Raw genomic sequence first — 23,558 nt, forward strand, 5'->3', positions numbered from 1 at the left:
ATTCTTTCCATCTCTCTCCTCCACTGTTGTCCCTCTTCCCTTAACCTGTCCCTTCTTCTACTCCAGTCCATCCTCCAAAAGGACATCAGAAGGCCTGATTGTGTTGTCCTCTTGGTTCAAACCTGCGGGTGGCTCCCCGTTGTCCTCTTTCTCTACTCTTTAGGTTGGCTAAGGAGGCTTTGCCTGCCTTTTCTAGATGCTCCTCCTGGTCTCTCACATACTGCAGGTATGAGTGTGGTTCACTGCACCAGCAAACTCATCCATCTGTCCATGCATTGGAAAGGCATTGCCTCTTTCTGGAATGTCCTCGGTTTGTCTGAGGAATATCTTTTCAGTTTGACCCTAAAAAAGTAGGCTTTTACAGATTAAGCAAAGAAACGCCCTTGGTGCCGAGAGCGTACTCAGTCTCTGAGCCCTCACTGACCTCTAGTCTTTCTGGGGGGGAAGTTTCCTGTTTTACGCTGGCCCGCGCCTCGGGTGTGTATCTGTTGTCTGGCGCGACACAGTGTATGGTGATTTGTGCACAGCTGCCTCCTTAAAATCGGTATTCCTTAGAAGCAGATTTTGATATTGTTACTTTTTTTTTTTATCTGTGGTATCTTGCTTGCTTTGAGGAAGGATTGGGATTAAAGGATAAGATGTTTGCTAGGCCCTGGCCAGGGAGCTCGGTTGGTTAGAGAGTGCCCTCCTGCTATGCTCCAAGGTTGCAGGTTTGATTCCCCGGGCAGGGCACATACGAGAATCAGTGGATGAACGCGTAAAAAGTGGAACAACAGATCAATGTTTCCCTCTCCATACTCTCTTCTCTGTCTTTCTCTTTCTCTAAAATCGATAAATCAAAAAAAAAAGATGTTTGCTAAAGCTGAGAATTTACAAAGTATTCTCTCAAAAGTTTTATTATCTTTTGTTCCACTCAAAAGAACTGTGAGGCTACCAGGGCAGGCATTAATATTCACATATTGGAGGTAAAGAACCTGAAGCTCAAAGGGAAACAACTTGCTCAAAGTCTTGAACGTAAGTGCCAGAATTCAGGCTTCTTCCACCACGTCTAATGCTGCTTCCTCCACATCAGTGTGGAGATGGCGAAGGTTCGGGAGCTGAGAGAGGAGCTTTGGAATAAACCCACACGGAGAGGTTGAAGGAAAGGAGTGACTCAGAGAAGATAGAGAGCCCCAAGGAGGTACTGTGTGGGGAAGACAGGTTTTCAGAAGGAGCGGGCCTCATCCATAAGATATTTTTGCAAATAATGAAGGAAAGTGGAGAGGATGACAGAGTTGGACCACCAGGAAGTTCAAGAGGATAATTTTGTACAGTGGAGCCAGGTCGCCAAGGGTTAACGGGCGCCGCGGAAAATGGAGGCGTGGGTGATAACTACCCTTTCATTGAGTTGGGTGGTGAAAGGAAACCCAGAGGCTGGCAGTTGGAGAAATGTCACACTCCAAGAAATTCACAATACATTATTTTCATTGTGTAGACTAGAAAAATACTCAGTGGGAACTGTGCTGGTATATATGACTGAGTATATAAATTTTAGGATGTATTGCACTCAATATTGATTACACTCAATATTGACCAATTAACATCGGTCAGTTCCAATCAAGGTATAGTGTAGGGCAGGATATTTGCCTTAAAGTGGAGACAAAATTGTACTTGAGCCCTGGCTGGTGTAGCTCAATGGATTGAGCGCTGGCCTGCAAACCAAAGGGTCATGAGCTTGATTGCTCAGTTCGATTCCCAGTCAGGCGCCATGTCTGAGTTGTGGGCCAGGTCCCCAGTGGGGGGCGTGTGAGAGGTAACCACACACTGATGTTTCTCTCCCTTCCTTTCTCCTTCCCTTCTCCTCTGTCTAAAAATAAGTAAATATTTTTAAAATTGTATTTGAATATAGGTAAGATTATACATTCTCCTTTAGAGGACAGATGTGCACTGAAGTCTGAAAACACCCTTCCTGTATTCACTTAGAATATTCACCTACCTACAAGCTTCTTTGTTCCCTGCCACTCAGTCTCTGTTGTCCAGGTGTGATTCGATCCACAGGAAGATAGGCCCCCACCCTTGTTGTTAGAGGTGGTTTTCTGTGTGTTGTGTCATCCACGTCGCCTGGGAACAAGCTCTCGAGTGGGGCGGGTACTTAGACCCTGGGCAGCTCTTTGTCATGTTGCTGAGGTGTCCTCTGTCTCCAGGTAAAGCGGTACCAGTGCACCTTTGAGGGCTGTCCGCGCACCTACAGCACAGCAGGCAACCTGCGCACTCACCAGAAGACCCACCGAGGAGAGTACACCTTTGTCTGTAATCAGGAGGGCTGTGGCAAGGCCTTCCTCACCTCCTACAGCCTCAGGATCCACGTGCGAGTGCACACGAAGGAGAAGCCATTTGAATGTGACGTGCAGGGCTGTGAGAAGGCGTTCAACACGCTCTACAGGTCAGCCTCCCTCCCACTGCGGGATGCTAGAGCACCCCCCTCCAGCGGCGCGGAGGGGCACTCGCAGGGCTCTGGGGAGCACAGCTGCGCCCAGCTGTTTAAAACCCATTGGAAGACTTGTCCCTTAAAGATTGGCACACACGGGCTTGGCTGAAAATGATGGAGCATTTTGTTTGGATTTTGTATCTCCGGTAGTGGCCTTCTGGCCTGGGTTTTGATTTGATGGTGCTCTATTCGGCATAGAGTACCTTCTGTCATGTTCTTTCCTCTCTCACTTTGAAGATTAATTTCTTTCTACCCCGAGAAAGGGGGAGTGGTCTGCTCATTAGCCGTTTCTCTTTTCCACCACTGGAATCAGGAGACTCACCAGTCTTCACCATCGGGTAGACAATAACAAACGTAACGATAGCTAACGCTTTAAGGCCCTCCCTGCTTGCTGGGCACTGTTCCGAGTGCCCACCGTCACAGCACAAGTGAGGAAGCGGAAGCCCGGAGAGGCATCATAACTGGCTTAGGATCTCCCATCCGGTGGGAGGTGGGACCAGGGTTTGAGTCCCGGGCGGTCTGGCTCTAGAACCATGCTCATATGTACTTCTGTTTGAGGGAAAAAATTGGAACAAATATATATAAATACAGAATTCTTATGCACTTAATCTTTTTAAATCACTTACAATTTCAACGAGGTTATAGATTCTCAACATTTACAGAGTAGCTCCATAAGGTTTGCTACAAAAGGCGTACCTCCCCACCCTCCCCCTTCCCGTGCAGCCGCTTTCTCTGCTCTTAGCTTAATATTAATGTTTTTATGCTTCCATGCTTGTGAGTATTAGGCTTGTATCGCTCCTTCTAGATTTTCCCACGTTAGGTGATTGGCTTCGCACTGTGGAAGTTAAGGGAGCTCTGTTTCCTCCTCTCCCGTGTCCACCACACTTGGCACCCTTCCCAAAGCCCATTCTGCCAATGTAATTATTTCATTTCCAGTATATATGCATTTTTTGGTTGTTAAATCGGTATTTGGTACTTACTTAGGCATCCATAAAATTACTTTGTTCTCTTCATAAAAGATTTTCCTGGCCGTGGGTGTATGTGTGCCTTGGTCCTGAAGCCCGTTAAGCTGACGTAGGGAGGCTCTGCAGTACGTTATGACGGAGGGACTTTCTCTGGGGGTCTTACAGGCTGAAAGCACATCAGAGGCTCCACACAGGGAAGACATTTAACTGTGAATCCGAAGGCTGCAGCAAGTACTTCACCACACTCAGTGACCTGAGGAAGCACATCCGAACCCACACGGGAGAGAAGCCATTTCGGTAGGTCTCACCGTTTTCAGTTTGTTCCGACCAGATTTCAGCTGGGTGTCCTGAGGCACTCTGAAATGTTTCAGAGTGGAGAGAAAACTCCCCCCAGGGCGTCTTTGGCAGTGCCAGCTCTCCACGGACCACTGCAAGCAATTCCTGCAGTTGGAGGGCGGGAGTGGATTCCAAGAGCATCCTCAGTTTGGCGGATGGTTTTCTGCCTCCTTTTTCCTTTTATTTGAAAGAAGCATTTGCTGAAACTCACCTGATGGTAGGTATTTCTATCAGTGATAGGGAAATACGAAGACACAAGTTTTCCTCTCAAGAAATTTTGTCTGGTGGGAAAGAACCACAAGTAACCAGACCGTATCTGAGACCGAGATGCTCAGAGGGCTTTGAGCACAGGGGAAGGGACGCCTGCCTATGAATCGGTGGGCAGAGCGGGAGGGGCGGGAATCCTTAGGTAGTGTGGAGGTGTTTTGTTGCTTGTTCAGTTGTCTCTTTGTAATATCTCATGTATATATACAAACGGGCACATCCACTTCTTATATACATATTTTTCAATTTATCTATGCATATACATATGTATATTTAATAGATGTAAGTATAAATGTTTAAGCTTAAAGGAAGGACGTGTATCATCTACTTCTGTGTTTGTGGCATGTAACATGGTTCTGGGCATTCGGTAGGGACTCAAAAACAATTTAGGGGCGATGATGTGACTGTTCAGTGAGATCATCAGTGTACAAGGATGCCCCCTAAATATAATAGAGACACATTGCTGAAAGTTGTGTCAGCGGTATCTTCAAACGCTGTCAGGGAAGATCCTTGTTATACGCACGGCATTAAAGATGCCGCTGTCCCTGCCGGAGCCGCCCATCCCCTCGTTGGGGCACCAGGAGGTTGAAACGTCTCCTGGGGCAGTCAGCTCTTAAACACCAGCTAAAAGTAACTGCTCTTGAGAATTACAGGTGCGTTTCCGAGTCATGGCCTCTCTAAAAGCCAGAGTAGTTAGAGGCCAGTTGGTCAGTCTCCAGGGCTGACACTTACTTACTTTTTTCCCTTAGGGCTGTTGAGACTCCGATTTCTGTTCCGTCACTTGCATTTTTGTGATAATGCCGCTGATTTTTCTTGAATATTTGATGGGATTTGAAACACAATGATTACATGTAATCAGAAAGTAAAATGCTTTAGAGAAGCTTGCTATTAAAAGAAATAAAATATTTTGGCTCACGAGAAAAAGCATCCGTTCACATAAATAGTCGCTGAATGCCTGCCGTGTGCAAGAACCGCAGCGGGTGTACAGAGCTGCTTGTCCAGTCTTGGAGAACTGATAACGAGTATGTACTGGAGATCAAACAAGATTAGAATGACAGGTGCCACAGAAAAAGCTAAATGCCTTAGGAGCTCTGAGGAGGGAAAGATGACTCCTAGCTTTGGTTATCCAGAAAGCAGAGGAAGAAGCGGCTCTGGTGTAAACCCTGAAGGTGCTGGATGAGTCAGGACGGCCAGCGGGGTCCGACCGCGTTCGCTTGTTGCAGTTCAGGCCCCGCAGTTGGTATTCCTGACAGTGCACTGGCAGGCGGTGTTCTGGGGGCTCTCGTTGCCAACAGAGCTCCGTTAAGTGCTTCATCAGAAGGCTTTGCCGTCAGTGCTCTCAACATGTGCCTTCCCTGGGGGACAAGAAATGCTTATCCTGGGCCATCAGCTCCCTCTGATCTCAGCTCCGTCACCTTCCTTTTCCAGGGACCTGTCATCATTCTCATGTCTAAACCAGCTTCACTGATGTGGTCCTGCTGTCCCCGACATTTGTTTTAGTTTGCGGTTGTGTTTATAAGCACTGTGGACGGTGAAGGTCTGTTGCTGATGGCTGCTGTTTCTTTTTGCTTCCATCGCTTCTGTAGGTGCGACCATGACGGCTGTGGAAAGGCATTTGCAGCGAGCCACCACCTTAAAACTCACGTCCGCACACACACTGGTGAGTGTGGGTTCCTTTTTATTTTCTGTTTCCACCTTCATCGAGCCAGTAAACACCCGTGTTGCCATCCATGGAGGCCTGCCGGGCTCTGTGGAGGGAGAGCGACTAATCAGCTCAGCCTCCCCTGTGATGTCTGGCTTTCTTTCAGAGGGAAAAGGATCCCCAGGTTGGACTCAGGGATCCAACCTTAAGCAATGAAAGCAATTCAAAGATACAAAAAAAAGAACCTGAGAAAAAATACTAATCTTCACTTTAAACTTCCCAGGAGCAGGCCTTCCTCAGTGCTTTGCTTTACATTAAGTTTTAGGACTAAGATAAGTGACGTATAGTTTATCCAACTTAAAGCAACTGTTACCTGAACCCTCATAAGAACACTTCCCTCTTTTAGGGAATAGTAGGTGTCTTAATTCAGTGAGATGACTGCATGGTAAAATTAACACTATTTGTCATTCTTGCAGGTGAGCGACCCTTTTTCTGCCCCAGTAACGGCTGTGAGAAAACATTCAGCACTCAGTACAGCCTCAAAAGTCACATGAAAGGTCACGATAACAAAGGACACTTATACAATGCACTTCCTACTCACAATGGATCAGAGGTGTGCAGTGTTTTGTCTCTGGGTTTGATCTGGGCACTACAGAACAGCAGCCATTGTGTGTGTATTAAAATAAAAGGTCAAAATATCTCTATGTATCTGTTAGTGAGAGGGGGGGAAATTGGCCAAGGTCTGTGTCTTGGGGATGCGCTGGTAGAAGCCAGAACTTTCACAGGCTCCCTGTGCCTCCGCCTGTGAGTCAGCTCCACCCCCTTTGCATCCGGTGTGGCGGAAGAGGTCTCAGAATGGCTTCCAAAGGGCCAGCCAGAATCTCTAAAGGGGTGTTATTTCCCATTCATACCCACAAAATGGAGTATCTGGCAATGCTTTACCTCACACATCTACTAATCTATCATTGAAGGCCTGGGAAGAGTCTGGGCTGTCCCTTGCCCTTTTGAACTGTCTGCTGGCTGACAGGTTTGACAGCCCCAAGTTCAAGGCACTGAGCCACAGAACAAGCCTCTACAGTTGTGGGCGGTTTGTCTCTTCTTTGACAAGTTCCTCCACCAAATTTCCCTCTCCTACAGATCATTCCAGTGAGATCCTGGGATAAGTTCACTGTTGTTACTTCTACTGTGGAATTGGGCACTTACCATAGGTCTGTTAAATCTAGGAAGTGAGGACCTCTGTGTCTCACTGCTTCATAGGTAAAGAAACTGAAACACTGGCCCCCTTTTGAGTAGTGAGGTTCTTAGAGGTAATATGATTTTGATTTGGGGAGAGACAGCATACTTTATTCTGTGGTGTGCAGTTTTTAAACAGCAAAGGACCCTTTAAAAGGACTCTCTCCCTGTGTTTTGTATTAGTAATAATAGCTAACATTTACTGAATGTTTACTGTGTGCCGAGCACTGTGCTAAGTGCTTTTATAGGTTTTATCTCCCAAGAGCTCTGTGAGGTCAGTACTGTTACTATCCCCATATCACTGGTAACTACAGGCAGGGAGAAATTACTTGCCTAAGTGTGCAAAGTTTGTAATTAGTCTTATTTAGGCAGGCAGGCAGATTCCAGAGCCTGGTGCTTGACCCCTGTGTTACAGGAGGCAAGACAGCGTTGGTTGTGAAGACTACAGGCTCTGAAGCTCCCCTGCCTGCATTCAGGTCTAAGCTTAGCCACTAATTAGATAGCCTTAGGCAAATGGCTTCTTTATGCCTCAGTTTCTTCATCTGTAAAACCTGATATAAATGTTAAGGTTTGAGAGTCGTTGACTGCTAAGCTGCATTTTTTTTAAAGATTTTATTTATTTATTTTTAGAGAGAGGAGAAGGGAGTGAGAAAGAGAGGGAGAGAAACATCAGTGTGTGGTTGCCTCTCATGCGCCCCCTACTGGGGACCTGGCTTGCAACCCAGGCATGTGCCCCAACCTGGAGTCAAACTAGGGACCTTTGGGTTCGCAGGCCAGCACCCAGTCCACTGAACCACACCAGCCAGGGCATAAGCTGCATTTATTAAGTCACGATCATTTTTTTCCCTTTCGTAACAATCCAAGGACAGTTCAACTGTTGACCACCCCTGAGCATTGGAGACCCCAGCACACAGTGCTGAGACCTCATCTTCTCTGATCACCAGGAACTTTCCAGTGGCAGGAATCTCCTCTGGCCCCAGGTTTTATTTTGTTTATTTAGTTACTTATTTGTTGTTCAGTTACAGTTATCCCTATTTTCCCTCTATTACTCTCTCCCACCCTACCCACCTCCACCCCCCACCTCCCACATTCAGTTCTCCCCCTGCATCGCCTTTGTCCAGGGGTCCTTTATACACGTTCCTTGGTGACCCTTCCCTCTTTCCCCTGTTACCCACCTCCTCCCCAGTTACTGTCTGTTTGTTCTTCTTTTTTTTGATTCATTTATCTTTATTGTTTGTCCTTTATTTTCATGTCTCTGGTTCTATTTTTCTCCCGTGTTTGTTTTGTTGATTAGCTTCCACTTATAGGTGAGATCATAAGGTACTTGTCTTTCACTGCCTGGCTTATTTAACTTAGCATGATGCTCTCCAGTTCATCCATGTTGTTGTGAAGGGTAGGAGTTCCTTCTTTCTGCTGCAGAGTATTTCATTGTGTAAATGTACCGTGCTTCTTTGATTCACTCATTTACTACTGATGGGCACTTACGTTGCTTCCAGCACTTGGCTGTTGTACATTGTGCTGCTGTGAACATTGAGGTGCATAGGTTCTTTTGAATTGGTTTTTCAGGATTCTTAGGGTATAGTCCCAGCAGTGGAACTTCCAGGTCAAAAGGCAGTTCCATTTTTAGTTTTTTGAGGAAATTCCATACTGTTTTCCACAGCGGCTGCACCAGTTTGCCTTCCCGCAAACAGTGCACTAGGGTTTCCTTTTCTCTGCATCCTCTCCAACACTTGTTCTTTGTTGCTTTGTTTATGATGGCCATTCTGACTGGCGTGAAGTGGTATCTCATTGTGGTTTTAATCTGCAGCTCTCTGATGGCTAGTGATGCTGAGCATCCTTTCGTATGTCTCTGGGTCCTCTGTGTGTCCTCCTTGGAGAAGTACCCGTTCAAGTCTTTGCCCATTTTTAAATTGGAGCATTTGTTCTCCTGGTGGAGAGTTGTGTGAGTTCTCTATACATTTTGGAGATCAGACCCTTGTCCCAGGCTTTACATGCCATCTACATTGCCTTTGAGTTCTAAATTCTTACTCAGCCGGGATGTCTTCCTCTACTTTACACTTGATCTTAGCCAAAAGAGAGTGATTCTGAAAAGTGATTCTTTCTCAACTTTAGACTTGTATATTCAACCTCCCATTTAACATCTCCAAACAGATGTTTCTTATTTTTATTTTATTTATTTATTTATTTTTTATATTTTATTTATTTATCTTTAGAGGGGAAGGGAAGGAGAGAGGAAGAGAAACATCAATGTATGGTTGCTTCTCGTGTATCCCCTGCTGGGAACTGGCCCCTGCCGGGAACTGGCCTGCAACCCAGGCATGTGCCCTGACTGGTCTTATTTTTATTTTTAAAAAATAAAATGTTTCTAGCCCTGGCTGGCGTAGCTCAGTAAATTGAGCGCGGGCCTGCGAACCACACGATCGCGGTTCGATTCCCAGTCAGGGCACATGCCTGGGTTGCAGGCCAGTTCCCAGCAGGGGACTCATGAGAGGCAACCATACATTGATACTTCTCTCCTTCTCTCTTTCCCTTCCCCTCTAGAGACAAATAAATAAAATCTTTTAAAAAAATGTTTCTTATTCTTATTTTTAAAAAAATATTTTTAGATTTATTTTTAGAGAGAGTGGAAGGGAGGGAGAAAGAAAAGGAAACATGGATGTGTGAGAGAAGCATCAATCAGTCGCCTCTCACACACTCCCAGCCCCCAGCTGAGGGTGACCTGGCCCACAACCCAGGCGTGTGTCCTGACTGGGAATCGACTCAGCATCCTTTAGGCCCACAGGCCGGCGTCCAGTCCACGGAGCCACACCAGCCAGGGCTCATCTGCTCTTCTTAAACTTGACGTGTCTACACCCGTTCCTCCTGCAGTTTTCCTCGTCTCAGCAAATGGCACCTCTGTTTTTCTGGTGGCACAGGCCAAAAATTGTGGAGTTGCTTTGACTCTTCTTTTCCCCCCATATCCCACATTCACTAGCAAAGCCCATTAGCATTACCTTGAGGATATATCCAGGATCTGATCACTTCTTCAGGTTACATCATGCGAACCACTCTCATCTTCTGCCTGGATTATTGCAGAAACTTGCTAAGTGGTCTTCTTAGCACCTTTTCCCTTCTCCCCCTCTTGCTGCCCTGACACGTTTTTCTGCATAACCCAGGGTGATCTTTCTCAACCATAAGGCGGGTAACGTCTGTCCTCTGCTCATGGCCCACCAGTAGCCTCGTCTCACTTAAAGTAGGAGTCCCGATCTCTGCAGTGGTCTGCAAGGTCCTGCACTCCGGCTTGGGCCCTCCTCTGACCCAGTTTACGGCTCTTCCTCTCACTTTGGCCGTGCTGTCCTTGTGGTTCCTTGGACAAAGGTGGCTCACTGCTGCCCCCAGGCCTTTGTACGTGCCGAACCCTCTGCTGGGAGCACCTTCCCCAGATACGTGCCTGCTCGATGTCCACTTTCCTTCAGTCTCTGCTCAGATGCCACCTTGTCTAAGAGGCCTTCCCTAATCTAACAAAGGGGCGGCCCCTACCCCAGCAGTCCCTGTTCCCTTTAGCCTCTGTAGTACTTACTGTTATCTCCTGTACAAATACATGTTTGTGTGTCCCTTCTCCCTACCCCCAACTCCTCGCTAGAATATAGGCTGTATGGTGGCAGGAGCTTTGTTTTGTTCATTATTGAATCCCTGGGCCTGGTGCCTGAGACGTTGTAGATGCCCAGTGAGTATTTGTTGAATGCCCGGGAACATCTGACCCATGCGGTAAGCAGGGCTGCCACGTGAAGGGTGGGAATTGCAACCGGCATGCTAGGGGTCCGGAGTTCAGCGTCAGCCTAGGCAGCCGTATGTGGCTGGTAAACCCTCAGACACACTCTGAGGAAGGGCCCACGAGAGGCCCATACTGGGGACACGGGGACGTAATAGGAGGGAGACGGACTCTCGGTCAGAAGCACTGGGTTTGTGTTCTGCTAATTAGCTGTATAATTTTGGACAGTTCATTGCCATTCTTCTCATGAATGGAGACGTAAAATAATACTTCAGAGTTTTATATGAATATCAAATGAGATGATGTAAAGTCACTTTGTAAATGATAAGACCAGTTATACAGATAGTATTAATTTTATATTATCACGGCTTTCGTTACCCTGGAGCTTGAATTGTGAGATAATTCTTAGAACTCTTGCCCTGGCTGGTGTGGCTCAGTGGATTGAGTGCCGGCCTATGAACCAAAAGGTTGCCAGTTTGATTCCCAGTCAAGGTACATGCCTGGTTACATGCCAGTTGGGGGCATGTGAAAGGCAACCAATTGATGTATCTCTTGCACACTGATGTTTCTCCCCCTCTCTTTCTCCCTCCCTTCCCCTCTCTCTAAAAATAAGTAAATAAATACTTAAAAAAAACTTTTTAGTAACCATCTTTAAGAAATATAAGGACTGCTGCCCAAGATGGAGGCGTAGGTAAACACACTGCCTTTCGCACAACCAAAAGGACAACAATAATTTAAAAACAACAAACAGAACTGACAGAAAATCGAACTGTATGGAAGTCCGACAACCAAGAAGTTAAAGAAGAAACATCCATCCAGGCCTGTGGGAGGGGCGGAGTTAGGCAGCTGGGTAGAGAGGGCTCCTGGCAAGGTAGTAGCTGGTGGACCAGGGTGGGCAAGGCAGCAGCAGCTGGCAGACCCAGTGAGGCGGCAGCTGGCAGACTGGGCAGTCCCACACATTTGCATGAGGATAAACCAGGAGGAACAACGGGGGAGGGGGGAGCGAGACAGACTGAGCAACCCAGGGTTTCAGGACAGGGAAATAAAGCCTCAAAACCTCTGATTGAAAACACCTGTGAGGGTAGAGACAGCAGCAGGAGAAACTCCCAACCTGACAGGAGAGTTCGTTGGAGAGACCCACAGGGTCCTAGAATGTACACAAGCCCACCCACCTGGGAATCAGCACCAGAAGGGTCCAGTTTGCTTGAGGGAAGTAGTGGAATTGACTGAAAACCAGCAGAGAGCAGAGCAAGCACCACTGTTCCCTCTCGGACCCCTCCCCCACATACAGCGTCACATCAAAGTGATGTGGGTTGCCTCACCCTGAACACCTAAGGCTCCACCCCTTAATATGTAACAGGCATGCCAAGACAAAAAAAAAATGGCCCAAATGAAAGGAGATCAAAGCCCCAGAAAAAAGTATAACTAAGCGATGAAGAAATAGCCAGACTAGCAGATACACAGTTCAAAACCCTGGTGATCAGGATGCTCACAGAATTGGTTGAATATGGTCACAAATTAGATGAAAAAATGAAGGCTACACTAAGTGAAATAAAGGAAAATTTACAGGGAACCAACAGTGATGGGAAGGAAACCAGGACTCAAATCAGTGGTGTGGACCAGAAGGAAGAAAGAAATGTTTAACCAGAAAAGAATGAAGAAACACGAATTCAGAGAAATGAGGAGAGGCTTAGGGACCTCCAGGACACCTTTAAACGCTCCAACATCCGAACCATAGGGGTACCAGAAGGAGCAGAAGAGCAAGAAATTGAAATCTTATTTGAACAAATAATGAAGGAGAACTTCCCCAATCTGGTGAAGGAAATAGACTTCCAGAAAGTCCAGGAAGCTCAGAGAGTCCCAAAGAAGTTGGACCCAAGGAGGAACACACTAAGGTAATTACATTACCCAGGATTAAAGATGAGAGAAACTTAAAAGCAGCAAGAGAAAAGGGGACAGTCACCTACAAAGGAGTGCCCATGAGACTGTCAGCTGATTTCTCAACAGAGACCTTACAGGCAAGAAAGGGCTGGAAAGAAGTATTCCAAGTCATGAAATTCAAGGACCTACATCCAAGATTGTTCTACCCAGCAAAGCTTTCATTTAGAATGGAAGGGCAGATAAAGTGCTACCCAGATAAGGTCAAGTTAAAGGAGTTCATCATCACCCAGCCCTTATTATATGAAATGTTAAAAGGACTTATCTAAGAAAAAAAAGGTAAAAAACACATACAGTAAAATGACAACAAACTCACAGCTATTAACAACCCAACTTAAAAAGTAGAACAGGAACAGAATCACAGAAATGGAGATCACATTGAGGGTTAGGGGGAAAGAGGGGGAAAGGGTACAGAGAGTAAGTAGCATGAATGGTAGATACAAAATATACAAGGAGAGGTTAATAATAGTGTAGGAAATGTAGAAGCCAAGAACTTATATGTACAACCCATGGACATGAACTAAAGTGAGGGAATGTGGATCGGAGGGGGTGTGCAGGGTGGAGGGGAATAAAGGGAGGGGGGAAATGGGACAACTGTAATAGTATAATCAATAAAATATATTAAAATAAAAAAGTAATGTAAGAGAGTCTTCCAAGAATATCAGGATTTTGAAAATTGAAATAATTTTCACAGTCCTCCCGGTGGCTGGTTTACATCTAGATGTTTGGGGCACTAATCACCTGTTTTATCACATGAGATGCTGCTAGAGACCCTGAGTTTTGTTACTCAGTAAGTGTTGTTTCTCTTTCACAGGATGCAAATCACTCTCTCTGTCTGAGTGACTTGAGCCTTCTGTCCACAGATTCTGAATTGCGAGAAAATTCTAGTACAGTAAGTATTCCTGTGAGGTGGGTGCCAGAAGAGTAAGAGCAAGAACAGAGCACTTGCTTTAGTGGGGAGAGTGAGGGAAGCAAATTTCTGAAACCCTCCGAATTTGGTGGTATCCCATTACTGTTTAGGGTTTTTTTGCTTTCCTTCCGTCCTTCCTTTCTTTTCCTTTCCTTTCCTTTTTTTCTTTTCTTTCTTTATTTTCTTTCTTTCCTTTTCTTTTCTTTCTTTCTTTTTTTTGTTAATAAGTGGTCCCATAGGCAAGGTTGTTCTCTCTGGTGCCCAGTGCCTTTTGACCCAGTCACTCACTTGACAGCCTCTCGGTCCCAGAAATTTTCTTTCTTTATTCATTTAACAAGTATTTATCAAGTGCCTGTTGGTGCTGAGCTTGTATGGTAAAAATGTAGCTGTAGTCTGTCTTTCAGAAGCTTAAAATGAGTCCTGCCCTGAGTGGTGCAGCTCAGTGGATTGGGCCTTGTTCTGCGAATGGAAAAGTCACCGGTTCGATTCCCGATTCGGGCAGATGCCTGGGTTCGATTGCCCCTCAGCTCGGGGCATGTGAGGGGCAACGGATAGATGTTTTTCTCCCTCTCTTTCTCCCTCCCTTCCCTGCGCTCTAAAAATGAGTAAACAAAATCTTTTTTAAAAAATTAGTCCCCCATACAGGAGAGCCAGAATTCCAGTTTCTGGACTTTGCCAAGCCCTGCCGGTCTTCCCCTGAGTCAGTGCTCCCCTTCCTTTGCGCTCCCCGCTCTGGAGTCGTGAAGGAGACCTCCACTCTGTGCGCCCTGCCGAAGTACAGCCCCACCGTCTGAGGTCTCACGGCTTCAGGTCCCCGTGTTCGGAATCCCCCACCTTTGCCATGGCTCCACACCGTGCCTTGCAGACCTGCAGTAAGCCCAAGCTTACGCTTACAAAGCGTCTGTGTGCTTTAGTGTGTCACCAGCGCTGATTGTTAAGTGTGCAAATGTTGTTTTTCTTTGCTAAAAGAATAATGCTTAGGTTAGATTTCCTGAGTATGTGAGTGATAAATAAGAAGGGGTCAGTGTGATAGGAGCAGAGACCAAATGGATGCTGTGGAAAAGTATTTCTCAAAGCGGAGTCATCTGCAGCACTAAGGACAGCGTAGGTTCTGGGACCTCACCCCCAGCCGAGTGAGTCAGCATCCCCAGAAGTAACATCTGACACTGCACTTTCATACGAGCACCCCAAGGCCTCACTCCTATCAGACCAACTCATACATAGAAAACAACTATATATGTCGGGCAAAATGTAAACAACAGCTCCTTGAAGGCACCAGAGAGCAACCCAGATAGGCAGAGGTAACACTTGGGAGAAAGGGCCACTGGAGAGAGAGCACAGGCGCTTGGATGGGCTTTTGGGTTTTACGGCTAACCCACTCCGCGCAAGCCCCATCTGGCACAATACCAGGCTGCTGAACTCGGTCTCACTGGCATGGTAAACCAGGGCACAGAGGTCAGGGCTACCAAAGCTCCTGGAAGATGAGGGGGCATAGCCTGGAAAGGAGAGAACTACAGATAGGGAGCCCAAGTTCTGGTTTAAGCTCCAAACCTCCAGTAGATGTGCAGGGCAGACCCAAAGCAGCCCAACTGAGGTTGGACGTGGACCAAGACCGCAGTGCTGTCCACCGCAGGGGAGGCGGCCCCGTCGGTGGCTGTTGGAGCAAACGCTCCTCCAAGAAGGGTGGCAGAACCCCGAGTTTCTGTCATGTGGAATTGGCGATGTGCAGGGTAATCCAAAATGAGCAAACCTGAAAAGAAACAGCACCTGTTACCCCTACACAAAGGAAAAGGTACTCTGTGGAGACAGGCCTCAAGGTGGGTCGGGGGTTAGACTGAGCAGCTCAGTGCACCGGGCTGTCTTTTTAGGTGAGGAAATAGTGAATCAGTGCTGTGAGTGGTTTACCGGTTTTCAGAGTTTTGAGGGCCTTGCTTTTGTATTTGATATGTTTGCATATTTAATCTCAACATGTGAGATTAAACTGATTTTTTTTTGGCTGGGAGATAAATGAATAGAGTCATATTTCCTATCCATTCTTTCCTAGCCTGTTTCAGCGTTCCAAAGTTGACAAGAGTGTTTAAGTAGCTGGAGGATATAAAGGAATAGGCTGGTAATTGGATATATGGGAAATCTCAGCAGAGAAATAGAAACTGTAAAAGCTGTACCAACTGAAGAGTCCAGAACTGAAAATTTACCTGAAACAAGAAATGCATTGGATGAGTATAACAGCAGATTGGAAATGATGGAAGAAAGGATCAGTTGCATTAAAAATAAGTCAGTAGAAATTAACCAATCTGAAAAACAAAGGAAAACATTAAATAAGCACTTCGTGTGATTTTTATGCACATTCACATTTCAGAGCTAATGTGCTAAGAGAAATTTCTATATTGGGTGGCCTAGATACCTGTTGAGCTATGCAGCCTAAGATTTCTGGCTACACTCTCTCTAATCTCAGATCATGTTGGATGGTGGGGTTACTCCCTGGCTAGGGCTGTAACATCAGATTGACGCCCTGTCTGGAGCCGTGGGGCCACCAGGGGAGGGATCCTGTGTGAGAGAACTTGAAGTGCTTGTAAAGAGGGGTCGTTGTCTACCCCGAGGTCCGCCCGCAAGACAGAGCCTGGGCTGCGCTGCCCGGGTCGATTGCGTGCTGTGCCCTCGTCCAGCGTTTACTCCAGACTTGGAAGTAGCCTCATTTTTAGCCTTTCAAGCTAAGGCCATACTTCCTTGAAGGCATGAGATTAATTTTGCTTTAAAAAAACGGTGGAATGTTAAGTGATAAAATTTCATGCCATCATCACTTGGTGGGTTTCTGGGCTGCCCAGCAGGTCCTAGCAGTGGGCTTTGCTTTGACCAGATCGTTGTACAGGAGGGTGGCAGCGGGATGGTCGCGGCCTGGGGGTGGGGGAGGAGAAGGGCCTGCTGGGCCTCGGCTGTTGAGCTGAGCTGCAGGGTCCGGTCCCATCCCACACAGCTTCCAGTGTCCTTCCCTCGCCTCTGGCCCCAGAGGCTCAGCCTGCTCTTGACTCCTCTGTTTGGGGAGCTGCTCCCGGGGTTTTGCCCTGAAGCCTGGCGGTGGCTGAGTCACAGTCCTCTCAGCACTTAACTTTTTTTTAATTAAAAAAACTTTTATTGACATTAACATACATAAAGAAAAGTACGCCTGTCATGAATGTGCAGCCCATTGGATCAGCACAGTTCATCACATGCGTGTAACCAGCCCTCAAATCAAGAAACAGAATGGTCCCAGCACCCCAGCCCCCTCTCCACACCCCCAACAGCTGTTGCTGCCCCTAAGGATAACCACTGCCGAACTTCTGACAGCCTGTGAGGAATCTGGACTGTTTGGTACTTTGTCTAATTGGAGTCATGAGGTATATACTCATTTTATGCTGGTTTTTTTCTTGCAACAATATGTTTAAGAAATCAGTCCATATTGTTGCATACACTACTAGATCATCCATTCTAATTGACAGCATTATACTAGATAAAGACACCACACAATGTGTCCTATCTACTTCCCTTGGGTATCTGGATAGTCTCTAGTGTGGGGCCGGTATGAGTAGTACTGCTGTGAGCATCCTTGTACGTAGTATTTGCAGTCGTTCAGGCTCATTTCTCTCTAACAGTGTTACTGCTGATGGTTTGAGAGCAGGTAGAACAACCACAGCGAAAAAACAACCACGAGGAAGTTGCAAAGTTTATAGCTTAGTGATATGATAGTTGTTAGCCCACTAGCTTTCAAACTGAGTCACGCCTCTTTATTGGGTTATAAAATAGTATTTATAATCAGCATTTTATGAACATCAGTAGAATAAAAAGCATTGGAAGACATTGCACGTACTAAGGATAGGCTTTTGTTTCAGTTAAACACATGTATATGAATGTAATATGAAGTGTGTGTGTGTGTGTGTACATTTACTCTAAAACGTCAAGTGTACTACTTTGCATCACAATGAAAAGTGTGACAGCCACTGTCCTTCCTGTGATTCTTAACTTCCTGTGGACTGGAAGCTGGGACCCACGCATAGATTTCTGCTTTCAGCCTCCATCATCCTGGCAGTCAGAGTCACCCAACTTCCCCTCTCATTCTTCCAGATGGTGGACTCATGCTAGAATAAGTGGCCCCTCTTGGCTCACAGGGCAGCTTCCCCCTGAGGACCTCTAGATGGGCAGGCAGTTTTGCTGACTACACTGTGCGCAGCCCCAGAATGATCCTCCTCCCTCCCAGAGGCAGAGTTGTCGCGGAATGACCTTAAAGTACAAGTTGGCTCTGGGGCCAGATCTGGGCTGGAGATAGGTTTTGTTTGGTTTATACAGTGCTTTAAAATTGTTTTCAGTTACTTGCTTTTAATTACCAATCAGTAGATTCCTCCAAAAATACAAATTTGGGATGATTTTTTTTAAATATATTTTATTGATTATGCCATTACAGTTGTTCTGTTTCACCCCCCTTCATGCCCCTACACCCTGTACGCCCCCTCCCCCACCATTCTTCCCCTTTAGTTTATGACCACGCGTCTCAAGGTCTTTAGATTCTATTTCCTCTGCTATTCTTGCCCTCCCCCCTGTCTATTTTCTACCTACCATAATGCTACTTATTCTCTGTACCTTCTCCCCCCTTCTCCTCCTCCCACTCCCCTGTTGCTAACCCTCCATGTGATCTCCATTTCTGCGGTTCTGCTCCTGATCTAGCTGTCCTCTTAGTTTGTTTTTGTTTTAGCTGTGGTTGTTAATAACTGTGAGTTTGCTGTCCTTTCACTGTTCGTATTTTTTATCTTCTTTTTCGTAGATAAGTCCCTTTAACATTTCATATAATAAGGGCTTGATGATGATGAACTCCTTAAATTTGATCTTATCTGAGAAGCATTTTATCTGCCCTTCCATTCTAAACGAAAGCTTTGCAGGATAGAGCAATCTTGGATGTAGGTCCTTGCCTTACATGACTTGGAATACTTCTTTACAGCCGCTTCTCGCCTGTAAGGTTTCTTTTGAGAAATCAGCTGACAGTCTGATGGGTACTCCTTTGTAGGTGACAGTCCCCTTATCTCTTGCTGCTTCTAGGATTCTCTCCTTCCTTTGAATCTTGGCTAATGTAATTATGATGTGCCTTGGTGTGTTCCTTCTTGGTTCCAACTTCTTTGAGACTTTCTGAGCTTCCTGGATTTCGTGGAAGTCTATTTCCTTTTCCAGACTGGGGAAGTTCTCCTTTATTATTTGTTCAAATAAGTTTTCCACTTGATGCTCTTCCTCTTCCCCTTCTGGTATCCCTATAATTCGGATGTTGGAACATTTAAAGATGTCCTGGAGGTTCCTAAGCCTCTCCTCATTTTTCTGAATTCTCATTTCTTCATTCTTATCTGGTTGGATGTTTTGTTCTTCCTTCTGGTCCATTCTATTGATTTGAGTGCCAGTTTCCTTTCCATCACTATTGGTTTCCTGTGCATTTCCCTTCATTTCAATTCGTTTAGCCTTCATTTGTTCCTCTAATTTATGACTAAAATCAACCAATTCGGTGAGCATCCTGATCACCAGTGTTTTGAACTGTGCATCTGAGAGGTTCGAAATTTCTTTGTTGCTTAGAGTTATCGGCTCTGGGGCTTTGAGTTCTTCTTGAGCTCTGTTTTGGACTGTTGGCGCCTGTTATGTATGAGGAACGGAGCCCTAGGTGTTCACCAGGGCGGGGCAACTCTGTCATGGGGTTGTGATGCTGTATGTGGGGGCGGGGTCAGAAGGGACAATGGCGGTTCTCTCTGCTGCTTCCTGCCGCTGGGGCCTGCACGGTCTGTCTCACTGCTCGCTCCTTTGCTGGTTTATCTGCGCACAAATGTGTGACCGTGGTCAACCTGCCACCTTGCACCCTCACTAGGTCCAACCATTGCTACTCCACACCTGGGATCCACCCACAGCTGCCTGGTGACTGGGTCCCTTCTGGTGACTGGGTGCCTACTCTCCAGTCTGCCACAGCCTCCTGGTCCCGGCCCCCATGCTTCACATATTTCTATTACTTGTCTGAACTCCTGGAGGTTGCGTTTGTTACTCTTGCCCTCCTGGAGGTGGACTGGAGGAGGGTTGCAGATGAAAGAATTGCTGCCCTGGCAGTTGTGGCTCAGTGGATAGAGCACTGACCTGTGAACCGTAAGGTTGCCGGTTCGATTCCCAGTCAGGGCAAATGCCTGGGTTGTGTGCCAGGTCCCTGGCTGGGGGCAGTGCAAGAGGCAACCAACTGATGTTTCTCTTGTACATCGACATTTCTCTGCCTCTCTTTATCCCCCCTTCCCTTCTCTCTGAAAATAAATAAATAATTTTTTTTAAAAAAGAGTTGCTGTTTTTTCCCCTTCCCTTGACTAAAGGGAAGCCTGGAGGTGACCATTTTATTTAGTGCCTGTCAGGACTCAGGTCCTCAGGGCAATTATGTTTGTTTGTTAGTTTTTCTCCTATTTTACCTTTACGAATGCCCCCGGTCTTGTCTTCATTGTGAGTCACAGTATAATGACAGACAGTAGTGCATATAAGACAATCACTGTCACCTGTCATGAAAAGTTCTTTACATGGTTTGATTCACTACCATAGTAGAATAGTAGAATATATTTAGTGACCTTGGACAGTGTTAACAGTATATTATTACATGAGAAAAACCAGTTGCAGGTAGCAGGTATTACTCGATCCCATTTTTATGTAGAATTGGGTCTTTTAGAGCAGGGGTTGGGATACTTTCTTTTTTTGTAAAGAGCCAGGCAGTGGACACTTGTGGCTTTGCAGGCCGTCCAGTCTCTGTCACAGCTGCTCGGCTCTGCTGCTGTAGCCGAGACCACGTGGCAGCCAGTGAGCAGCACACCTGTGCTCCAGTAAAACTGCATAAAAACAGGCATTCGGCCTGCTGCTCACCTTGTCAGGTTCTTTAGAGTATCTGAGGACCCACATCTTGAGCGTCTGATGTTTAGGGACAAACATGTCACCTGAAAAAGGAAAAGGGAGCAACAAGGAGCACATCAAAAGGTCATCGTAGTTCTACGGCTCTGTGTTTTCTCACGGTGAAGAGCTCTCTGTGACAACGGTGGGTCTCACACCTTTGTCCTTGTCCATCTGCCACAGGGCCCGGATCTCAGCACACTCTCACCAGCAAGCATCTTTAAATCAATGTTCCAGAATTCGGACGATGCGGCAATTCAGGAAGATCCTCAACAGACAGGTTTGTGCTACAGACTCTCCTGCAGCTCAGATCTCTGCCCTGGGAGAGGGGACTCACGCTGCTCACACGCTGAATGACAGGCGTGATGACACCTCTCAGTCCCTTTGAGTGAAGTGACTTTCAGTGAGCCATTAGAAAAGTAAGGGCCCGTTCCCCTACTTCCCTCAGCAAGGGTCTACTTGAGGGGCTGCCTTTCCTAAACCCTCAAAAGAGAGGGTCTCCTGTTTCAAAAGCTCTCATTGGCTTTAAAAACCAGAGGAGCTCTGAGCTCTTTTCCCGATGGGACGTCCTGTTCACGAGTGGGTGGGGTCCGGAGGCCAGCTGAAGATCACACTGTGTTCGAATGGGAGTCTGTCCCGGGAGCGTCACAGTAGTCACCCTGGTCGTGTGCCCCCAGTAGTGTGCACCCTGGTTGTGCCAGCAAAGGATGTCTAGCCCCATTTCTAGAAAAGCCTTCAAACACATTTCTTATGATAAGACCTCCGCTATAAGTCTTCACATTTAGAAAGTGGGGTTGACCGCAAAGCATGGTTTTGGGACCAGAGGCGTCAGTAAATGAAGCGCAGAGAGCCAGCCTGCTAACAATGAGGGAATCGGCTCGGACAGACTTCAGCTGTCTTTGATTTATTCCCTAGTGACTGTTTTTGTGGCTCCTGTAAGGCTTGGGATATGTATATATATTTCTATTTCTTTTTCTTGCCAGCTGCCTTGATTGAAAGTTTTAATGGTGATGCAGACTCAGTCAGTGATGTTCCGCCACCCACAGGAAATTCAGCATCTTTATCTCTTCCACTTGTACTGCAGCCTGGCATCTCCGAGCCACCCCAGCCTCTGCTACCAGCCTCAGCACCGTCCGCTCCTCCGCCTGCTCCCTCCCTAGGAACTGGTGCCCAGCAAGCTGCATTTGGCAACCCCCCTGCTCTCTTACAACCTCCAGAAGTGCCTGTTCCCCACAGCACACAGTTTGCTGCTAATCATCAAGAGTTTCTTCCGCACCCCCAGGCACCGCAGCCCATCGTGCCAGGACTTTCCGTTGTCGCCGGGGCTTCTGCACCCGCAGCGGCAGTGACATCAGCCGTGGCGGCACCGCCCCAATCACAAAGTACTACTGAGCCCCTGCCGGCCATGGTCCAGACTCTGCCCCTGGGTGCCAATTCTGTCCTAACTAACAACCCCACTATAACCATCACCCCGACTCCCAGCACGGCTATCCTGCAGTCCAGCCTCGTCGTGGGAGAACAGGACTTACAGTGGATCTTGAATGGTGCTGCCAGTTCACCGCAAAACCAAGAGCAGATGGTAAGTGTCGTGTGTGAGCAGATCCAGCGGGGTAAAGTGCTTTACGTGGGTGATGTGTTCGGAGGCTTTTACTTCAGAAGGGAAAATGGCTGTCTTATCTGACCTGAAACCTGGAATTCTGTCTCTTAGTCCTTTCCCCCGTTATTGGTGGTGTAAATCCAGGGAACGCCGTGGTTGGTACAGTGGGGAGGCGGAGAAACAGCCTGCACGTTTCCCCAGCAGTGGGCACTTGAGCCAGTGTTCCACCTGCCGTCTAATCCTGACTTCTGGGACAGGAGAACAGTCAGCAAACTCCAGAGGCCCTCGGACATTTCAGGAAAGCGGGTTCAGTGTCCAAGGCAGAGTCACAGTGATGTGAGGGACTGACGTGACCCGTCAGATGGCCACGTCAGAGAACTAATTTGTGCTACCAGAGCCCACTCAGAACCATTTTCTACAAAAGTATTTGGTCTCGATGATAAGGGAATGACTTGCTCGTTCGATTAAATCTATCTTGAGAGACTAATGTTTACCAGATACCCTGTGGATACTCCAGGGGGTACTGAAAAGTGAAAACCATGATCTCTTTTTCATAAAAGTTTAACATTCTAGTTAAAGAGGCTAAAATGCTTAAAAGAAAGTGTTACCGGCTCTGGCTGGTGTGGCTCAGATGGACTGAGTTCCGGCCTGCAAACCAAAGGGTCACCAGTTCGATTCCCAGTCGGGGCACGTGCCTGGGTTGCGGGCCAGGTCCCTGGTAGGGCGCACAAAAGGCAACCATACACTGATGTTCCTCTCCCTCTCTTTCTCCCTCCCTTCTACACTCTCTAAAAATAAATAAATAAAATCTTTTTTTAAGTGCTACCTGTAGGTAAAGTGCCAAATAATAATAAAAATGGTAATGGGAAAAATAATAGCTATGATATATTGAGACCTTACTGTGTATAAGTAAGGGCTTACTGTGCTAACCAAGCAGTTTTTAAAACTGGGGATCTAATTTGTAAGTGATTACCCTGTGTACATTATTTTTAAGTTACATTTTTTCTGTTCTATTGGATAGTAGAATTCCCATACACCCTGTTCCCCCTCTTGCATCAGTGAGGTACATTTGTTATAATTGGTTAATCAGTATTGATACATTATTTTTAACTGAAGGCCATGGTTTATATTAGGGTTTGTTCTCTGGCGGTACGTGACAAATGCATGGTGTCCTCTGTCTACCGTCACATTATCCAGAATACTTGAATGACCCTAAAAATCCAGTTTCACCTATCCATCCCTTTTTCCTCTCCCCCAGCAACTGTGGATCTTTTGACTGTTTCTATATGTATGTACCTTTAGATGCCACCCACTGTGCAACCAAGCACTTTCTAATGCATTTCAGCAGTCCTAGGAGGATTGGTATGATTTCACCAATGACAAGCGGGGCCCAGTTAAGTGACTAGCCCAAGGTCACACAGCTTGTAAGTGGCAAAGCTGGGAGTCTGAGCACAGACTGATCCCAGAGCCTGTGCCCTTGATGCTACATCTCACTGCTTGATGAGGGCTTCCGAGACTGAGGGCTTGTTGGCTAGCCACAGCA

General features: G+C 46.7%; 1 protein-coding gene and 1 pseudogene across 3 annotated transcripts in view; one reads left to right on the forward strand and one right to left on the reverse strand.

The window, feature by feature from the left end:
- MTF1 (metal regulatory transcription factor 1) overlaps positions 1–23,558 on the forward strand; it is a 48,482-nt gene that overhangs the window by 17,014 nt on the left and 7,910 nt on the right. For all 3 annotated transcript variants that reach the window (XM_037032654.1, XM_037032656.1, XM_037032655.1), the window contains exons 3-9: positions 2,184–2,422; positions 3,598–3,729; positions 5,619–5,692; positions 6,151–6,287; positions 13,411–13,488; positions 20,602–20,698; positions 21,402–21,997. In XM_037032654.1, the coding sequence (XP_036888549.1) occupies positions 2,184–2,422; positions 3,598–3,729; positions 5,619–5,692; positions 6,151–6,287; positions 13,411–13,488; positions 20,602–20,698; positions 21,402–21,997 (1,353 nt within the window). The remainder of the gene's footprint in view (positions 1–2,183; positions 2,423–3,597; positions 3,730–5,618; positions 5,693–6,150; positions 6,288–13,410; positions 13,489–20,601; positions 20,699–21,401; positions 21,998–23,558) is intronic.
- On the reverse strand, positions 15,494–15,635 carry LOC118977694 (uncharacterized; annotated as a pseudogene).

Source organism: Sturnira hondurensis, unplaced genomic scaffold, assembly GCF_014824575.4.
Source record: "Sturnira hondurensis isolate 20B ecotype Veracruz unplaced genomic scaffold, ASM1482457v3 Scaffold0021490, whole genome shotgun sequence".
Classification (NCBI taxonomy): domain Eukaryota; kingdom Metazoa; phylum Chordata; class Mammalia; order Chiroptera; family Phyllostomidae; genus Sturnira; species Sturnira hondurensis.